Source organism: Cyphomyrmex costatus, unplaced genomic scaffold, assembly GCF_001594065.2.
Source record: "Cyphomyrmex costatus isolate MS0001 unplaced genomic scaffold, Ccosl1.0 scaffold36, whole genome shotgun sequence".
Classification (NCBI taxonomy): Eukaryota; Metazoa; Arthropoda; class Insecta; order Hymenoptera; family Formicidae; genus Cyphomyrmex; species Cyphomyrmex costatus.
This window is the reverse complement of record NW_017277774.1, coordinates 774014-796186: the sequence shown is the minus strand read 5'-3', so window position 1 is coordinate 796186 and position 22173 is coordinate 774014. Positions and strand designations below refer to the sequence as shown.

The window sequence follows — 22173 nt, the reverse complement described above, 5'->3', positions numbered from 1 at the left end:
CACGTGAAACATTTCGCATTTTCACTATAGTGAAACTTAGCCAATCAAGCGAATGCTCACTTTTGTAATTTTTATCTCATTTTAAGATACACAATCGACCCCTTGGTATATACGTGAAGATATCTGTGCTCCTATTTCCTTATCGCATATGAAATCGATTTTTATGATTTTGGCGATTCCAAATTCGTTCGTTAATGTTATTTCGACATATACAAATTTTCAAGTTGATGAAACATTTACAGACAATCATAAATTCTGCAGATTATTGATTTTATTACCATGACGTGCACGTTTTAATGCAAAATACTAACATTTTATTGTGATTATACAAATTAATTGTTTATAATTATAAGGTACTTATAAACGCCAACCTCGACGGATTAATTTTTAAAAATTAATAATAATCGAAGCGAAAATCTGCATGAAGGTAAAATCATAAATTTGATATATTAACAATGAACATTTGTATAATATTTGTTACATGGATTTTTAATATTGATATTTAGCGAAGTTTATTATACTTAATGCGTTTTGTCACGTATTACATAATTCTGATAAATTGAAAAAGCAAAAATGAGTGACAAATATCTCGACGATTACCTGTCAGTGGTCGCGATTGACGTTGCCGTGGAAGAGAAGACGAGAATCGCCAGAATGGCTGTTGCGACATTGTACAAGCTGCATAACGGGATGCGGCAGATGAAAGATTGGCGGAACGATAGCGCGAAACTGAAGAGCAATATCTGGCGGATGAAAATGGCTTTGCGTGCGGATGACAAGAATGGGAACGATAACCAGCAGATCGACCCTTTGATCGTGCATCAGAGGACGGAGATTAGCCAATTGGAGCAGGCAAACGATGCTTTGGAGAATGAAGTAACGAATCTAAAATGCGCTTTAATTAAAGCCGAGGAGGATATCGCGCGTATCACCGTCTCTGAAGTAGGCGATAAGATCGCCACGCTTGAGAATAAATTTTCAAGTGAAAGAGAACGCATGAACAACGAGATTTTGTGTCTGAAGAAGCGACTGAAAGAGGCTGAAGAGAATGACACGAGCGTCATGCTGAAACAACTTAGGGATGAGATAAACGAGTTCACGAGAGGTGATCGAACGATAGAAATAATCTTTGCTACCATGATCGGCAAGACCGTTGAGATGATTATCGGTTTGTCGGAGGAGCTCGTGAACGTTAGCGAGAATTTGTATAGATTTAAGACCAGAAATAGGAACTTGCGTCTCAAGCTGGACAGATCGAGGGCCATGCTGCGATCGAGATGTGGTAATAGCGCGGAATATCGGAAGAGAATCGGCGAATTGAACAATCTTGCCGAACAATTGATAGGAGAGATGGGCCGGCTGAAAGTTATTCGTGAGAATGCAAACTATAGCGAAAGTTCGGACGCTACGGATATCCCAGACGTTGTTAGACACGTCGAACGTTTGATGAACGACTTGAGGAACAATTTAAAAAGCGATCGTGAAGCGATGATCGCCGCCGGCGATCCCGACTGTTTGAAATACATGAAGAAAGTAGTTAATCTAAAAGTAAACTTAAAAGTGCTGTCTGTGGAGCTTAGACGATCAAACGTGCCGATAGATAAACGGTTATGCGAGAACCTCCAATACGAGAAATGCTTGAAAACAGCTTCGTCGTTGAATGATTTTCTACAAGAAATCGACAGTGAGATTGAAAAATTGAAAATAAAACCGATGGACAAATATTGCAAAATCGGTGGCATCAGCAGCTCGCGATACATGACCAAAGTTACGGAACTCGAAGATATCGTTAGAAAATCAATTGCAGTAATCGCTATTTTAAAACAAGCTCCACCGGAAGTTATAAATACCAACGAGGAAATAACAGAGGTATTGGAAACCTTGATCGAGCAATTGTGCAGTAAAATAAAGGAACTCGAATTTGTCGATAACCGCGCGAATTTACGTGAAAGAATCGAACAGCTTGAAACTATAATCATGAATTTAAAATCGGAATTATTAAAAAAGAACGAACGTATAAATGCGCTAAACGACGAACGTGCAAACATCGGATTAACGTTAGAAAAAGATCGTGAGAAGTATGAGAAAATTATCACTGACATACGCGAGGTAAACGACACTCTCCGAGGAGATATAGAAAGCGGGAAACAAGAAATATTGGAGTTGTCGCTTAAATACGATCATTCCGAGCGACGTGTCGCGGAAATGCAACTGATGAAGGTTGAAATTGATGCAGCGAGGAAAGAATTGCAGGACCTTCATGATGATAAAGAGACATTATTAGGGGAAACGGAAAGGTTGCGTAACGTTCTCGGGGAGAAAGACAAGGAAATTAAGAATATTATTACCCAGCAGAACGCGCTGAAAGCGGTTCTTAGAATGGAAACAGAGGACCTGAAGACGAAACTTGGGATCGCTTCCGATGAAAATGTAAAACTGAGAAGTATAATTGAGGGACTTGGGAAACAGAAGGAACGCGAGCGACTGGGCAAATTGAAAAGTTCGGAGAAAGAAAGTGGTGGGGAGGAACGAAACAATGATGAACACCGTACACAAAACCTCAAGGATGAATCAGAGTACTTGAGAGCTGAGTCAGATAAGCCTAAAATAAGTCTGAGTAAGGTGGACAAGCAAATCGATTATTTGAAATGCGCGTCAAATGAAGATATCAATGACAAGACCGGGCCGGAGGATAAAATTTCTTATTTGATACCTAATGAACAGTCGTTGATGTATCAATTGAACGTCCCGACGAATGCTGGCGAGGAAACATCGGGAGAATTCGACAGAGTGATAGCGAAGTACAAAGCGTCGAAGAATAAAGTCAAACAAATCCAGAACGAGAAAGAACAACTCGAAGAGGAGTTGTTGAAGTTGAGGTCTGAGAAAGAATTGTTAGATAGATCGATGTCCGATGTCAATAACAAGTGCGCCGTGCTGCAGGATCAAGTTAACAAATTTAAGTCGGAGCGCAACGGCCTTCAGGAGAAGATAAGCGAGCACGAAGCTACTACGGAGAATTTAAAGTTCGAGCTGCAGAGAGCGCGGGCGGAACTCGAAGACGCGGTTGTTAATACAGCGCGCCTGCAATCGGAGAACTCGAAGGCCATCGGCGATTTGGATATGCTGTTTCTACGGAATACCGAGACCGAGGATCGTGTACGAGTGCTGTTGACAGAAAAGAACGATTTTGCGACGCGTATTAACGAGCTCAATGATGAGAACGTCGTTCTGCGAGAACAGCTGAATAAAGCGAGAGAGGAGAATGCATATTTTTCCATGGAATTGAATAAATCGAGGGTCGAAAATGATAAAGCGAAAGCGGAAAATGCTCTTCTGCAGGCTACCTGCGACACGAGAGAAAAAGATAGCGCCGAGCTGAGGAGGGAGAGAGACGGCGCGAATGGAAGAATAAATGAAATCGCTAACGAGTGCAGAGTACTCGATAACCAACTGAAGAGCCAACAAATGAAGTATGAGGCGTTGCGACTAATTGCGGCCAAGTTGCACAACGAAAATAATAATCGTAAAAATTATTTTAAAAAAACCGATACGCAGCATCCCCTCGTGATAGATTGCGAGCGGAAATTCACCGATACTCATAACAAGATTAAACAGGAGCAAAATAGCTCGGATGCCGCGTGTACGAGTATAAAGATCGAAATTGGCGAATCTGATACACACGTCGGTCGCGATAACAAAGCAGTGATCAAAGACGAGCCAAAGAGCGAGGTAGAGAGACCGAAAAGTGAAAATAATTCTTTGAAATTAGAGCAGGCGAATTTGAGATCCAAAATTTCCAAGATTACGATGAAACTGACGGAAGATGGATCGGAAAATTCAGTAGCATGGACAAAAGTATCGAACGACGAAGAAATTGTCGTTTCTATGTTGAAGAAATTTGAGATCGCGAATATCTGGCACGAGAAAGGAATAAGCAATTATTCTAATTATTCCAATCATCCGGATATGACCAAGGGAAGCGGCAGAACCGCGGCATTCGATATCAATCAGCTCAAAATCGAGAACAGAGCGCTGAAGATGAAAGCAGATATTTCGTGTAGTAGTCGTAACTCCTGCCTAATGGACGGCGAGTTCGGTAAAGCGACGGACGAGATTCAAGCTTTGAAACTCGAACTGATGTATCTACGGAATGAGAAAGTGACGTTGAAGTCGCACCTCGAGATATTTAAGGAAGAATTAAACGCATTGAAATCAGAGAGGGTGGCTTTAAAAGATGAACTCGCCGCTTCGAGGAAGTCGAATTTCGATTTTAGGCTTAAAGTGAACGACTTACGAGGCGCTAACGAAAAATTGAAAGAGATAAATGTGGGATTAGAGAGTCGTCTGCAGGATGCGAAAGGAATGAATAAGTGTACCAAAATATCGGAAGTGTCGGATAAAAAGTCAAACAAGAATTTTGAGAATGCATTAAGTGATTACTTAAAAGAGTATATTTTCACGGAACGAAATTTGCGGATAACTAACAGGCGGAATCGATTCGATCGCGTCTCTCCCAAGAATCCTGGACTACAATCCGTCGAAGAAAATCTACATCATATAGAGGGGCAAAAGTCCTGAAACTATACATACTAAATTCTGTATGTGTATTATAATTCATTGAATCTTATTGTTTTTATTCGCTTTATTGTAATTTATACTGTATTATGCTTTATTATATACAGTTGATTTACATTATGAAATTATCTTTATTTTCGTTTAAAGACGTTCTCCGATTGCAGTTGTGCTCAACCTAAAGTTTACTCGCGTCCACGCAGTCGCTCCTACACACAGAAAATATTAGTTGAGTACACATTAGTTGTGTACTCAACTAATATTTTTACAGAAGTGTAAAAATCATCCCACTGCGTTACTCCGTGCGATGCGGCAACGCTGCTTTTTCGCTTACGCGGAATCAGAACGCGCGAAAAGTGAAAGATGAAAAAATTCGCTCGAAATTACGTGATCGCTGCCCTGAGAAAGTACAAGCTTTCTGCTGTCGCGCGCCGTACATTGAGCGTATACGACGCGACCAAGTCGTCAATATCTCTCGCCTTCGCTACTGCCGCCGGTCGAAAAAATAGCCGAACTACTTACTTTGCTAATGCCCATTTCCACCAATATAGATTAACTTTAATCTCAGTTCAATTTGCTCTTCATCTTTTTCTAATTCTAAAAATTAAAAAAAAGATAAACAGTAAGTTTAACCCCGAGATTAAAGTTAATTTACATTGATGGAAACGGGCATAAATGATTTCTTAAAAATCAATACCGGAAGGTATATACAGGAAAATTTTTGCAGGAAGACTTGTACATCTTATACTTATGGTATATCTTTAAAGTACGTGCAAAAATACATTATAAGTTCGAAAGATAAATATAACTATATTACCTTGTAAATTCATTGTACTTTCAATAGATTTTATACATCATTAAGTTTTTTTTTTTTGTCAAAAAGATTTCACGTAACCGGCAGTTTCTTCTATAAAATTTATGAAGGTAACTCGTGTTCTCTCAGCGAGGACCAAGGAATCGTTTTAAGAGCAACTGACAAAACCTCTTGAAAGCATGCTGCTACTTCATCTTCAGCTTTTAGAGCAACGAGTAGTTAAAGCCAAACAGGACAATGACAACAACGGCGTGACGGCGATAAGGATAAAGCGGTGTTGGTGGAGCGCGTAATAATGCATTAATCGCGCGCGCATGTCGGGCTATTATCGCGTACTCTACGACCACGGCATCATGTCGAAAATCCTTGTCTGAGATTATTTCAGCAAAAAGGTAAAGCTCGCTTTGCACGACATAGTTGGTGCTCATCTATCATTCCCCTGGACTGCCAGAGTGCGACGTGACACATTGCAAATGAGTGGATAGTCCTTCGGTACCCCTCTACAATTATATTCTTATATATCTCGGTATTTGGCCTTCACTCTTACCCCACCCACGTAGTAGTAGGGGAGGCCGAGAGGCTAAATGTGGATTTACTCCAGCGTCGTGGGGACCTATTGGATTGTGAAGATTAGATGCTAAAAAGAAAAAAAGGTTATATGATGTATGCCGTTTCAGTGGTGGGGGGAGCGTGTATAGGCTTTCAAAAAAAAACAGTGCCAATGAAATACTCGAGCGTGTCAGATTAAGGTATGGTGTGTTAATTACATGTAGAAAAGTGTACATTTCAAAAATCTGACGCGCTCGAGTATTTAAAATTTTTTTTTTTTCCCCCTTTTTTTGACCCCTTCCTACAGCTAACCCCACCACGCAAACCGTCAGATTAATATTTATCCGTTATCAGAAACACATGGGTCGCTTACACTTTCGAACGATCGATTTTTTTTATTTACTAATCCCCTGGACACCCGCCTCTATATAGAGGTTTAATATTTGGTGGGGGTACTTATTAGGTTGTAAGCTTTCCCCCTTTATGTTATTCTGACGCGCTCGAGTAAATTCCCAAATCCCCGCTTGGCCTCCCCTACTAGCACAGTAGCGCTTAAACAGCGCTAAAAAAAAACGCGTATGCAGATGCATTACTTCAGGAGCTTTTTAACGCTTTGAAAGTGCGTTCAAAATCCACTATGAAAAGCGTATTATAAGCGCATATAATCAGCGCAGAATAAATATCATACACATCTTATAACACATTTTATAACACATTTACTGCACTTTTCATGTCGTATAACAGTCATATTGCAGACATGCAATATGGCTTGAAATTAGCCGAGTTATCCGCATGCAATAAAAGTGCGTAATTAGAGGTGCAATCTGAATAGCGCTTCGAAAGCGCTTTACACGCACTGGTGTGCTACGTGGGCATTCAACTGACACAATTCATACAATTATATTTCGATGAAATATATCTCTGTGAGATCAATGTTACAATACTCTATTGAAGCTATATAAAATTTCTACGTGATAGACTGCAAAATAAAATAATATAGTGTCCAGTGATAGAACAATATCAAATATTAAATCGGTTAGATTCCAATGAATAATACTGTTTTATTTAAAAATAAAAAAAAAACTTCCCGTCTCTCGTCAAAAATTCGTTTTATATTAATAAAAGTCTATAGTAATCTCGCGCGTACGTAATAGCTATATATGCTCAATTATGCTTTATTTTTAGTAATTTTTTACTGCAACACGCACGCGGCATATGGATGAGACGAAAGCGTCTATCGTACTCAATATATGAAAACGCGTTCGGATGTATATTTTGTAATATCTTTCGTGATAAATCAACTGATCGCGCGTAACAGCGGACGTCACACGCGAAAAACATTGAATTGTCGTAACGACAGATGTTACAATGGAATGTTCCTTTGTTTTGCAACTCCGCACGTGAGGTACACATTGATGCGAATTTTTATCTGTGACTTCACATTTACGCGGATTAAATGTCCGGACGTGCATTATGTCGTACGCGTATAATCGCATATTATACGAGCAATCTCGAATAAAAAGTCACTTTTTTCGCACTATTAATGAGATTAAATCATACTTATCATACGTTATGCCAAACATAACGTTTAATTCTAATATTTAAACATAACGAGTTTAATTATAATATATTTATGAATCTCATATATTATATTTAATAGATTATAAATACAGCTGTAGAATAATCCTTCTTATTTCCCTTATACAGCTGTATTTCTTCAGTGCAAAGAATAGATGCAATGTTAATAATTACTGCACTTTATTAGTGACCTGCACTTAAAATTATCAATTTTTCAATAACACGAATACACAAATAGAATACCATCCACAGTTCGAAGAAAAATGTTGCATATTGTATAGAGTTTTCTATAGATGTGTTACAAATATTTGGATAATTCTATGATAATATTCATAACAGAAGTCATTATAATATCATAAGAACACGTCAGCGTGACATTATTTGTCACTCAAAAGTTATAAGTTCACTTATAAGTGACAAATGATGTTACGATTGCTTCCTATCATTATAATTCTTTGGTCTTTATTTTTATATAAAGTCGGATATACATATATATAATAAAATAACTATGTATGTGATGTATGTGTATTAGTAATGAATATAAGAAAAACAATTAGTTTATATAGCATTTTTACAGATAAACAAAATAAAAGGTCAAGCGAGTATGCCACACACTGGATCGTATATATTAGTGAAAGTTATTTATATTATAAAGTACACGAAAAAAAAAGGTAGAGCATTCAACCATACGCAAGATAATGATAGCGAATATGTCATATAACTTAATGAAATCATTCGTTACATGATATACCAAACGTTTCGATCTTCAATATGACCATCATCAGTGGCTGTGTACAGTTCAACCATGATACAAATATAAATCTAAAACTATTTAGTACATTTGTGGTTGTCAAAAATTAAAACAATTCTTCGAGTTGTTATTTGTCGATTACATTCTTACATACAATCCGAATTATAAAATAAAGATTCATTCTTGTTAATTATAATTACATTATAATTACAATATTTTAAATTAGCAAAAGTGTTAATCTTGTTGTGTTGTAACTAATAATTATGTGAATATTGAAGCAAATTAATTCGATTTCCTTTTCTATGTTCTTCATGGATGAACGAGATATAATTTCCAAACCATATCTCTTTATTATACCATGATGATTATGTATCGCTCGTTTACAAATACAATCCACTTGTAATAATACTTCAAAGATATTTAATTTATTTGTGCTATAAATAAATTAAATATCTTTGGTGTATCATGTAACGAATGATTTGATTAAAGTATATGACATATTCGCTATCATTACCTATATTGCGTGTGATTGAATGCTCTACCTTTGTTTTTCATTTATTTTGAAACCACGTATTAACTTGTATTTGTTTATAAAGTACAATTATATACATAGTTACAATAGACGTTTCGACCCTAAATATCATCTTCAGTATACGATAAAATTAAAACAATGTGAAACGGAATAATACAAAGATAAAATGAAATATTGTGTGTTAAGTATTAGTCCTTATAATTATTTAAAATGTAATAATTTTATAAAGTCATTACGCATGTCAATGTTATAATTGTTCGACGTGTAAATTCTATGAATTTAAATGATTTATAAATCGTGATATTTTCCGTAATACATATATATGTGTGTGTTAAGTATTATAATTCTTATAATTATTTAAAATGTAATAATTTTATACAGTTATTACGTATGTCAATGTTTAATTGTTTAACGTGTAAATTCTATGAAATTAAACGAATGGTAAATTGTGATATTTTCCGTGATATATATGTATCACGAAAAATATCACGATTTTCCAATCATTTAAATTCATAGAATTTACACGTTAAACAATTAAACATTGACATGCGTAATAACTTTATAAAATTATTACATTTTAAATACTTATAAGGACTAATACTTAACACACAATTTTATTTTATCTTTGTATTATTCCGTTTCACATTGTTTTAATTTTATTATATACTGAAGATGACATTTAGGGTCGAAACGTCTACTGTAATTATGTATATAATTGTACTTTATAATATAAATAACTTTCAATAATATACGATCCATTGTGTGGCATATGTTTAACCTCTTATGTTGTTTATTTTTAAGCCACTTAAATTTATATATTATGAATATTTTAGTTATTATAATATTACGTACATTTGAATAATCTTTTAATAGTGTAATCAAGTATCTCCCTGATAGAATGCAGAAGTCACAATAATTTTATCATCAAGATATCATCATGATCTTATTTGTCATTGATAAAATTCATTTATAAATAATAAATGAAGAATTTAAATATACACCGTCGTTTATATATATACTTTTATATAAAATTAATTATTATAGTATGAAGATATACGACGGTCTAAATTAAGCAGTAAAACGATTTTAATATTATATAATATAAATCTGCAGTTTACAATGTTAATAGTATAACATAAAATTAAAAATAAAGAAATTAAAAAATTAATAATAATATAATATCCATATAGAACATTTCGAAACTCACAGATCCTTTTTCAGCCATTTTTGAAGATGTCACACTCATAGAGATGAACAATCTTATGGTCTAAGCGACATCGAGTGGTAACGATTGTTTCGAAGAATTGATTCTTTGGTTTTTATGTGAATTGCGTCTAAAGTGAGAAATTCATTGTCATCAATATAAAACAAGACAAGTTATTGAGCTATAGATTGTCAATTATTGTCTATTGTCAAATTCTTTATATTACGTTAATTAATTATTTATTTGGTGATTAAAATTGAGTTGCTTACTTACAATTGTGTGAAAACAGGAGCATCCTAAATATTCGTCTAACACCGTTGAGCACAAATGTTACAATGGTCGCGTTCAGCAAACTTAACCGTTGCGGATCCGTGAGCGCTCGCTGCTATTGGCTGATCTAAAAGAAAATACCAATAACAGTAAGCGCTCACGATCCCCCCATAAAATATATCCACACACTTGCATAACTCATGCATAAACGTATGCGCATAAAGAAAATTACTTAATTACATACCTTTAGTGACAGACGGACTCTTATTAGAGCATTGGAACAATATTTATTTATTTGTTTGACACGTTTTCACAATAGATAACTGTTTAGACATTAAAAAAACGAAGCAAAGGCATAAACTCTCAAAAAGATAGTCCGAAACGACTTGCTTACCGTTATATATATTGAAAAAGTGTGATATTATTTTAATGAGTTTATAATTAGTATTTAACCAATTCTAGAGAATTCTTTGTATTACGTCAATTAATTATATTTATTTGGTGATTAAAATTAAATTTCTTTTTTATAATAAATTGTGTAAAAACAGGAGCATCCTAAATATTAGTCTGAGACCGTTGAACACGCGTGTTGCAACGGTGACAGACGGACTCTTAGGGTTTCGGAACGATATTTATTTATTTTTTTCAATAACTTTTTCAATAACTTTTTTCATTAACATTGTAAACTGTAGTTTTATATTAAAATCGTTTTACTGCTCAATTTAGATCGTCGTATCTTTATACTTTGCTTCGCAAAAAACGAGCGAAATCTAATTAATTATTATAATTAAAATACAAGTTCACAAACCTTTGAGAAAAGTTCTGTAAAGTTTATTACAAAATTAAAATATAAATTTCGAATTTATATTCTTGAATTGGTGTTATCTTCGCTGTGTTTATACATTCGGTTTTCACCCAGAGGCAAACAATGAGTGCAGACCGTTGCAAATAAAACGCAATGCGTCGAGTTGTACAGTCAGATGCGTTTCGCGAATGCAGTTCACGTACTGGTCCATGACTAAACAGACTTTAATTGCGTAAAATCACTGTAATCACAGAATGCTGGCGCAAGCTCGTTTTTTTCCCCACCTTTTTTTCTACTACTGTTATTCCCACCATACATCCTCAAATATACCTGGTAAATGGAGACTGAAAGTAATCGCTATTTTACGAACAAAACTATTGATTATACGTCAATTATTAACATAATATAACAAAATGATATAATATAACATAATAATAACTTTTTTTTATTATTAATTGCTGTCTTCTTCAGCCGCCAGCTGAGTCTTTTTTACGGATGTAATTACAAATTTTTATGATACATTCATTTTTAATATATCCACAATCTAATATATATGTAGTTTTTTGTTAAATTACACCGCGCGCGTGGTATGTGTGTGTGTGATGAGAAAATAATAAGTAAATCTTATTTGATATTTCCATAATTAGATCTATTTTAATATATTAACTCATATTTAAATTTACAAATAATAAATTATTATTAATATAATAAATGTTCAAATAAAGTCACTAAAAATTCTAAAAAAAATTTAAAATTTATTAAACTTAAAATATAATTGGTTTAAAAAGCTAAAAAGTTAAAGCTTGGAAGTTATCAAGTTATTAAAGATTCACTTCGTAGGCAAGCGCGAATAACTTCTTCCTAACGAGAAAGCATGAAATTTAAAACTCGCGCGTGCGCGCGTGTGTGTGCACGCATTAGTCCGATATTTCATGTGTCGTACGACAAGGCTTTTCAAGCACGTTGATTGGCTATAGGACAGAGAGATCCGAGAATCTCTCTGTTTTACAGCCAATAAACAGGCGTGAAAAGCCTTGTCGTACGACACATGAAATATCGGCCTTTACACGTGAAAATTTTTATATATAAATATGTATTATACTATTATACGCATAAAAAGTTTCACGTTTCCGCGTTAGGGAAAAATTAAATTGCACATTGATACATATTCTAGACCGTGTGGAACATTGAATCTATGTGAAAGTTTTACATATATTTTTACTCCGTTTTGAAAGGAAAATTGTATGATTACTGACGAAACGCCATAACCTGTGATATTCTTCGCAATCTTACTTTTCACAGAGTTTGATTTATCATAACTTTAATATTACATCGTTAAATTTTAATATATATGTCTTCCAACATATTATTAGGATCCAATAAGATGCTATGTAAGCATAAAAAGTTATTAGATTGCTTGTCAATTTAACTAACAACTTGTAAATTAGTATTTTAAGTTAGTATTTAATTTGTAAGTGATATTACTGCGGCAGTATGTATGCGTCAATGCTAAAAAACTATCAGCGTCGCAATTTTTGGGGGGATTACATACGCAGTATATAAAATTCACACAATTATAATATAAGCACTGTGATCCAGCTTTGACCGTTATTGGCTTCCTTCTTCTTGTTTATTGTATCATTACTGTCGTGAATTTTAAAAAAGTTAAAAATTTTTCCGAAAAAACAATTCAAAAGTTATCAGACTCTCTGTATAATTTTTAGAATGATTTTTAAATATGGTTCTTACGCTTCAGTTGAACAAAAGAGAAATACTCGACTCTGATTGGTCAGTTCTGACAAATTACTTTGCTATTAATTAATTTGCTATTGTTACACGCTCTACCAATAGGAAAGCACGAAACATCATTGACTACGTTACGTTTACACGAACACCTATAATCGAGTTTAATAACATCCGTAGTTATAAAAACTAGCCAATCACAGTTATGCCATTCTTCAGAAGAATAGCTATGATTGGTCAGTTTCATAATTACAGACGTTATTAAACTCGATTAAGTGTAAATACTAAATGTAGTCATTAATTCAACCTAAAGGAGCCTACAGACCAGAGTGGCGCAGCGGTGAAGCGGCGAGCGATAGCCTGTAGGCCCACCCTAACCTTGCCGGGCTCCTGCCAGATGCGGCATGCGCTTGGCTTCTGATTGGTCACCGCATGCGTTTGCCGCAGGCCGCAGCTCACCTAGTGAAAATCCGGTCGAGCTGAAAATGCCAATAGACGACCATTCAGACGCTCAATGAGCTTTTATATCTGATTGGCATATTCCATTAGATCTGAAAAATATAGACCAAACAGCCAATAATCTGTTTGTTACGTTGCTTGCACTTTTGCACTCATTTATATTCGCTTTCTCTCTTTTCAACATCCGAATATCTATTTATCTCACTTCGAGGGTAAACATTTTTGGGAATTTCAAGCAACACGAACAACTGTTGGCGAGGTCACAGATAGGTACTAGCTAGTGACATTTTGTTGCGCAATGTTGGCACACGTCAAATGACGATAGACTCGAGCAAGTGTGCGCTTGGCTTCATTCATTCGGTAACGATGGCGGCAGATCTCGAACAGTTCCAACAGCTTCTGAATACACTCCTCAGCACAAATAATGATGTCCGGACGCAGGCGGAGGTATGCTTAAACCTTAGTGAATGTTCGCGGCCGCGTTCGACCTTCGTCGAACGTGTGCCGGTCTACGCGAGTGCCCGCGGCATGGCCTGTTCGTGCCGAGCACGTTGCCGACGTGTTGTCACGATCTTGCATGTGGATACCACAATCGGCGTCGAACGCGCGACGCAGCTCGTCCCTTGGCGTCGTCGTGGCGGTTGACCGCGACACGTCGACCAAGAAGGATCCGTCGTGCGGTGACCAGGCGTCAAATGTTGACGCCACTCGTGCGATGGGTCAGGAAATCCAAAATGGTGTCTGGCATGCGGACGGCGCGCGCGCCCCGCGTGCCACCCGTCAGCTTCGCATGTGCGGACGACTCAAGTCCGACATCTCTGCTTCTCGCGGCGCTCATCGTCCGGGTTCGGCTACGAGAGGAGCGGCGGGGCTCGCGGCCACGCGTGAATGACATCGCGTCGCCCGCTCGTCCCCGCGCAACGCGGCGACACGCATGTTTTACGAAATGCATCCCGTTTTCCCGCCTACACGCGTTTCCGGCGAATGCAGTAGCGTGCGTCGTTCTTGCCAACCTTGCGACCCGCCCGACCCATACGATCGCAGCTATCTCATCTGATCCCTCGCACGATTTTAATACCGTTCAGCGAGTTCTATATACGTCTTACCTTGACTCATCGCACGATCACGTGTCGTTATTCGTCGAATATTCATACATGCGTTGATTACAATATGTAACAGTATGACTTTACACAAAATGTTTTCTAATCAAACGGTATAAAATATTTTAGGTCCGGTATTAGATTAGACTCAATTTACTTCTTATCTTTTCCTAATTCTAAGTATTGGAAAAAAGATAAACAATAAGTTAAACCGAGATTAAAGTTAATCTTATATATATGAAACCGGACCTAAAATATTTTATACTGTTTGATTAGAAAACATTATCGCTACATATATTCTTATCGTTAAAAACATTATGACAAAAATTTTAAATAACTTTTTTTTTGTTTAGGAGGCGTATGGTAATCTTTCAGTGGAAAGCAAGGTGACATTTCTCTTAACTACTATTTGCAATGGTGCACTTGAAGAAGACATACGGGCTATTGCCGCAGTATTGTTACGTCGATTATTTTCCTCAGAATTTTTGGACTTTTATCCTAAGGTAGTTTAAAACTTTCTTTCTTAATCTTTAGTTATTATATAAGATATCTTTATTAAAATGTATTTTTTCAATTTATTGCCATTTTATTTCTTAAGAATCTCTTATCAAGAAATTAATGATGTGTTTAAGTCAAAGATTACTTAAAAATAAATTTGATATGTAATTATTATACAGATTCCGCCAGAAGCACAAGTCCAATTAAAGGAACAAATTTTATTGTCGGTCCAAACTGAACAAACTGGAAATATTCGACGTAAGGTCTGTGATGTTGCAGCTGAAGTTGCCAGAAATTTAATAGATGAAGATGGCAATAATCAATGGCCAGAGTTTCTTCAGTTCCTATTTCAGTGCGCAAATAGTGCATTACCAGCATTAAAAGAAAGCGCACTTCGTATGTTTACGTGAGTTTCCTTGAAATCTATCTTATATAAAGTGTTTATTAAGAGAAACAATAAAGGAAATTAAATGCATGTGCAGATCCGTCCCAGGCGTATTTGGAAATCAACAAGCAAATCATCTTGATCTTATAAAACAAATGTTACAACAATCTGTGTTAGATATGACAAATTATGAGGTAATGTGAAATTTACTCCTATTTTTGTTTAGTTTAACGGGAGATGAGATACATGAGTCTCGACAAGATAAGATTACTCGTCACATAATTCTCCCTAAAAAAAGTGCCTTCTGATGACTGTAACTTGTGAAGTATTAATTTACAGACAGATACGGGGCATACATTTTATATGAAACAATTTATGACATTCTAAAAACAAAAATTTAATTATGTGTGAAATTAGTATTATAAGAGTAATTATAACCGTTGCAATTGTCCTTGTCACACAGGTCAGGTTTCAAGCAGTACGAGCAATTGGAGCGTTTATAACATTACATGACAAAGAAGAAAATATACACAAACATTTCTCGGAATTAGTTCCAGCGCTTGTGCAAGTAACCGCTCAATCTATAGAAAACCAAGACGATGATGCTCTTATAAAAGTGTTGATAGATCTTGCTGAAACCACTCCAAAATTTCTCAGGGGACAATTAGATAATATTATGCAAATGTGCATGAATGTATTCTCCAATGAAGACATGCCTGACTCTTGGAGACAATTGGCACTAGAAGTTTTGGTAACTTTGGCAGAAACTGCACCAGCTATGGTACGGAAAGTTGGTGAAAAATACATAATATCTTTAGTACCATTGGTATTGAAGATGATGACTGACTTGGAAGAAGATGAAGAATGGAGTTTCTCGGATGAAATCATTGAAGAAGACAATGAAAGTAATAACGTGGTTGCAGAAAGTGCTTTAGATAGATTAGCGTGTGGCTTAGGAGGAAAAACTATGCTACCACAAATTGTGCAAAATATCCCTACAATGTTGAATAACAGTGATTGGAAATACAGGTAATACATTTGTATCTTACAGATTTAGTTATGTATATTGTTATGACTTGGTATCTATTTAATATTATATGTATATGTAATCAAATAACACATTCACAGAAAAGTCAGCAGTTACATATTTTTATGTAATTGCGTTACATCTGTGATAGAATAACCAATGAAATATCCTCTTTTTCAACTGCCGTTCTGGCAGTTGGTCTGAGATTTTCATTGCGATGTTTAAGATAAGAATTGGCAGTTGTATAATATGACTGCTATAATTATAAAAACATACAGCTTTTTCAATATTTGTTAAATAACCAAGTTTCATACTTTTTTACTTTCTCATCTATTGGATGTGTATATAAAAAATTATATTTTTTATTATTTAGGCATGCAGCACTTATGGCTATCTCAGCTGTTGGTGAAGGGTGTCACAAGCAAATGGAAACTCTTTTACCACAAATAATGGATGGAGTAATACAATATCTACAAGATCCAGTAAGTTAGACAATAACAAAAATTTACTTTATAATTTTATTTATCGCAAGCAGTCTAAAATTATACATATTGTATAATTTACTAGACCACAAATTAATCCGACAGTCATATCCATGTGGATATGATGGCGTTACAATTGTGGCAAATTAAGCAAAGGATACAAATTTTTACTATATTGCTGTTTTAGTAATACAGATAATTACAATTTGTTCCTTGTGGTTCCTGAGAGTTGGTTACTATTAGTAGTGATAGTAATCTTAGTTTTGGAACATACATTTTTATTTGTATATAAATGTAATATAAATGTAAAATTTAAATGAATGTATTAAGTATTGTTGGACTTTTTTTTAGCATCCTCGCGTAAGATATGCTGCTTGCAACGCAGTAGGTCAAATGTCTACAGACTTTTCACCCACATTTGAAAAGAAATTTCACGATAAAGTTATCCCTGGATTATTAATGGTGTTGGACGATAACGCGAATCCTAGAGTTCAAGCTCATGCTGGTGCAGCTCTTGTAAACTTTAGCGAAGATTGCCCGAAAAGTATTCTAATACCATATCTTGATGCTATAATGGCTAAACTTGAATCGATACTGACTGCTAAATTCCATGAATTAGTTGAAAAGGGAACTAAGCTTGTACTTGAACAGGTAAGTTATAATAAATTCATTTACATTGGTTCCAATATATTTTGATCCATTTAAAAAATTCTAGTTTTTTCTTTATTAAATAAATTAAAAATTTATGTAGGATGAAAAATCAAACTTACAACCTGCTAATTATAAGCTGCTTCTACATAATTTACGCGACATTTATTGTAACTCCTAGTTATTATTAACCTAACTAGTTATAAAATATAAATTTTTAAGAATAGTTACGGCTTAATGTAAATTTAAATTTTTTTAATTGTATTTTTACAGGTTGTCACAACAATTGCCTCTGTTGCGGATACGTGTGAAGAACAATTTGTAACTTACTACGATAGGCTAATGCCTTGTTTAAAATATATCATTCAAAATGCAAATCAACAAGAACACAAAATATTACGAGGTAAAACGATCGAATGTGTCAGTCTTATAGGCTTAGCTGTTGGCCCAGAAAAGGTAATTAACATTTTTTATCTTGTTTGATGTATCCTGAACAAAAAAAAACTTGTAATTAATAATTATATTGTTTAATGTTAACAGTTTATTGCTGATGCTAGTGAAGTTATGGATATGTTACTCAAAACACATTCAGAAGGTGATCTTCCTGATGACGATCCGCAAACTAGCTATCTAATATCTGCTTGGGCCAGAATTTGTAAAATTCTTGGTAAGCTATTGATAATGAAGTCTCAATACTTCTATCACGTTCTATCATATTATAAAAACTCTTTATGATTACGCAATTTTATAAAAAATATATTTTTTTACAGGAAAACAATTTGAACAATACTTACCACTAGTAATGGGTCCCGTATTGCGAACAGCCGCTATGAAACCTGAAGTTGCATTACTAGACAATGAAGACATGGAAGGTATTGAGGGTGATCTCGATTGGCAGTTTGTTTCACTAGGAGAGCAACAAAACTTTGGAATTAAAACAGCCGGTTTGGAAGATAAGGCTTCTGCGTGCGAAATGCTGGTTTGTTATGCACGAGAATTAAAGGAAGGTTTTGCGGATTATGCAGAAGAAGTTGTACGATTAATGGTACCGATGTTGAAATTTTACTTCCATGATAGTGTTAGAAGTGCAGCTGCGGCAAGTTTGCCGTATCTTCTTGACTGTGCTAAAATAAAAGGTTATTAGATATTTTTATTAAAAAATATGTTTATTTTATTTTATTTTGTTGTAACTTTCTAATTATAAAACTGCCTTATATTAATACATATATATTAAAATGTGTTTATAGGTCCACAGTATCTAGAAGGCATGTGGGCATATATTTGCCCGGATTTGTTGAAAGCTATCGGTACAGAACCAGAGTCTGAAGTGTTATTGGAATTATTATCCTCTTTAGCAAAATGTATCGAAACGCTGGGTATAGGTTGCCTAAGTGCGCCGCATATGACTGAACTTTTACGACTTTTAGATAAATTACTCAATGAACATTTTGACCGAGCAGTTGCTAGATTGGAGAAACGAAAAGATGAAGATTATGATGAGGTACTGTAAAAATTAATTGTTTATACAGTTTCATGGAAATTTTCTAAATATTTCTTCTACTGACGCTCTTTTTATGTTTAATGGGTTAGGTTGTTGAAGAAAAACTTGCTGATGAAGACAATGAAGACATATATACACTCAGTAAAATTGCTGACATTTTACATGCCTTATTTATAACTTATAAGGCTTCTTTCTTCCCTTACTTTGATCAAATATGCGGACATTTCGTAAAATTATTGAGTCCTGAAAGATCGTGGTCGGATCGTCAATGCGCTTTATGTGTTTTTGACGATGTTATAGAATGTGGAGGACCTGAGTGTGCAAAATATCAAGAATTCTTTTTGCAACCCATGATTCAATACATTACTGATAAGTGTGCAGAAGTTAGACAAGCAGCAGCTTATGGTTGCGGACTTTTAGGTCAGTTTGGTGGAGAAGGCTTTGCGCAAACATGTGCAGAAGTTATACCAAAATTGATGGAAGTTATTAGCGATCCTGAATCTAGATCGTCAGAAAATATAAATTCTACTGAAAATGCTATTTCAGCAGTTACTAAAATTTTGAAATATAATAACAAAGCAATCAACGTTGATGAAATTCTTCCACACTGGTAAACTTTGATATTTAAAAAAATTGTTATTTAATATTACAAACACGAACTTTGTTTTAAGCGTTTCTATCCATATAGGTTAACTTGGCTGCCAGTCGTCGAAGACGAAGATGAAGCACCTCATGTATATGCATATCTGTGTGATTTAATTGAAGCAAATCATGCAGTAATTTTAGGAACGAATAATGCGCATTTGCCTCGACTTATAAGTTTTTTTGCTGAAGCATTGTTCAGAGAAGTTGTGCCTACCGACCATCCTGTTATGTCTAGAATTCTTAGTATTGTTAGAGAAATACAGGTAGACAAAAAGTTTGCTTATATTTATCGTTACGATTCTCGGACAATGAATAATACATGATTTTATATTTTCAGAACAACGACACGATATTCCAGGCGACCATAATGCAGTTAACAACAGATCAACAACAGGCACTTCACGGGGCACTTAGTGCACTAAGTTGAATTTTGACATCGTAACAAGTAAAGAATTTAATACCCGCGTTAATTAATATCCTGAAGAAATCGTAAAGATTATAGGTATATTGTACCTATAAAACATTCGCTCCAGCCTAGCTACACACGCAATATATTTAAGCATTCTATGTATTATTCACGTAATTGTTGAGTATACATATATTTCTGTACCATTTCTCAGATTCAATAATTTTTAGTTTTATCAGGGATTGTTGTTAAACATTTAAAGTAAAATTAGAGTTTCATTATTTTGCAGTGCTTCTACAAATGAACACAAGTCGAAAGAAATTTTATCAGTTATATGAATGAACTCATATTGGCAAAATTTGAAAAAACTGTTTATATTATATTTCTAAAATATTTAAACTCAATATTTTATACATATATATATATATATATATATATACTTAATTTGTATATATAACTAATTTTCTTTCTGCATCACATTGGTGAACATTATTAAAGAGTTTATGACGTCGACTTAACTCAGATATTCAAGCGATAACGTTCTCCTGCCATTGAGAGCCGAACGATGCTAAATTATCTTTAAAAAAAATGGCTTTGTAAAAAATTGCATAGTACTGCATACATATTATAGCTTTGTTATGCGAATATAATGTTAAGGAATTATAATTTTGTCACTGTGATGTCAAATTTTCTAAATTCTGCCTCTACATTCTCAAATATTCCCACATTTTGGCAAAATAATAAAATTAATAATGCAAGATAGACTGGAAAGCCTCAATGTAGCCATGATATGAACGCGTGACATTGTGATTTAGATATTTTTATTATTAACTTTAGATACAGTAAATGTTATTTAATGATAATATCAATAATATTGCAATGTTGAGGATTGTATACGAATGCCTTTTGAATGAAACGTAATGAAATTTTAAAAATTTTAGATTCAAGATCCATAGAATGACTCTGCGATGTATATTAAATATATTTTTTTCTTATAGAATGTAAAATATATACAAATATATTTAAATACCACAAATTATTCTTGTAATCTTACAGCTAATTTGTATTGAATTATGTTTACTTAGCTGTAACATTACATATGTTTGTGTCATAAACTAAACTTATTCAAGAATAAAAAAAGAAAAAATATTACGTAAAAAAATGATTTGGTAATATAAAAATTACGTTTCTTTCGGCTGATTGTAACATGATGAGAATCAAGATGATAAACGAAAAAGGACTGACAATGTTTGAGTGAAATAATCTATTTGAATAACTTCTCCGCCTTTTCGTACTCGTTTGCTATTTATTTATATTTATGTGTTCTGATACATGCGAATATATTGAAATTTCAATGAAAAATTTACCTCTAGTACATCTTTGTGGCTACTCCAAATATAAATGCCCTAAGTAACCAACTTTTTTTTTTTTAAACATGTAGATGAATAAAAGTAAATAATGAACATTGATTTGTACATACGTCAAAGTAAATAAAATATCGCGAACAAGTATCTAAAATTGAAGTACTCTATTGCAAATATATCCTTGACGTACGGTAGGCACTGCCTCATTAATTCACAGAAAATCAACACCATCTGCGTAATTGCAGCAAATATATACATAAAATTAATATTGAATTGTTTATGCGACACATTTGCGACAGAGGAACAGTAAAATCAATGTGCAAGAAATGAAGTTATAATTCTTATATAGAGATTATTTTCAAACTATTATTAGCTAAAATAAATCTCAGCTTTGTAATCGTTTGTTTTACTTCACCTACATTTATATATATATATAATTTTTACTAAGCAGTATATATATATTTTTTTTTTCTGCAAATATATATTGTTACATTACATATATATATAAAATTTTAAATTGTACGCGCTTAATTAAATTTTTGAAAACGAAATCAAATCATCTGAAATAATCGTAAGTTAGTTTAAGCTGACTGCTCGTCTGACGTATCTTAAGAACAGTAATTATCGGAGTAAAGTTTATTACAAGGTTATGTGATAATTACCCTATAGACGTTTTCTGTGACGTATGAAAAGTTGATAAGAGAAATGTGTATAATTATCAGTATGTAATTGAATAGATGAAGTTGAAATAGTTAAAAGTATATTATGAGTTTACTGAATATCACTTCGTCAATTGCTTCCGTAAAAGATAAAATATTTTGGTAAATAGTTGACAAG

General features: G+C 34.2%; 2 protein-coding genes across 2 annotated transcripts; both read left to right on the top strand.

The window, feature by feature from the left end:
* The first annotated feature begins 573 nt into the window (after positions 1-573).
* LOC108776372 (myosin-2 heavy chain) lies at positions 574-4581 on the top strand. The gene has a single exon (XM_018542971.1). It carries the CDS (start codon positions 574-576, stop codon positions 4579-4581), a length of 4008 nt encoding a protein of 1335 aa, XP_018398473.1.
* A 9026-nt stretch (positions 4582-13607) lies between these two features.
* Karybeta3 (karyopherin beta 3) lies at positions 13608-20207 on the top strand. Its single transcript, XM_018543028.1, has 14 exons — positions 13608-13727; positions 14734-14883; positions 15058-15284; positions 15361-15457; positions 15727-16292; positions 16664-16772; positions 17124-17423; positions 17694-17876; positions 17961-18087; positions 18191-18556; positions 18668-18921; positions 19011-19531; positions 19610-19829; positions 19904-20207. The coding sequence occupies exons 1-14, from the start codon at positions 13647-13649 to the stop codon at positions 19991-19993; spliced, it is 3291 nt and encodes a 1096-aa protein (XP_018398530.1). The 5' UTR covers positions 13608-13646; the 3' UTR covers positions 19994-20207.
* Positions 20208-22173: the final 1966 nt, after the last annotated feature.

Coding starts and splice junctions, on each gene's coding strand:
- LOC108776372 (XM_018542971.1), top strand. CDS start 574: ATGAGTGACAAATATCTCGACGATTACCTGTCAGTGGTCGCGATTGAC.
- Karybeta3 (XM_018543028.1), top strand. CDS start 13,647: ATGGCGGCAGATCTCGAACAGTTCCAACAGCTTCTGAATACACTCCTC. Junction 15,458..15,726: donor TAGATATGACAAATTATGAG/GTAATGTGAAAT, acceptor CTTGTCACACAG/GTCAGGTTTCAAGCAGTACG. Junction 18,922..19,010: donor AAGATGAAGATTATGATGAG/GTACTGTAAAAA, acceptor TTAATGGGTTAG/GTTGTTGAAGAAAAACTTGC.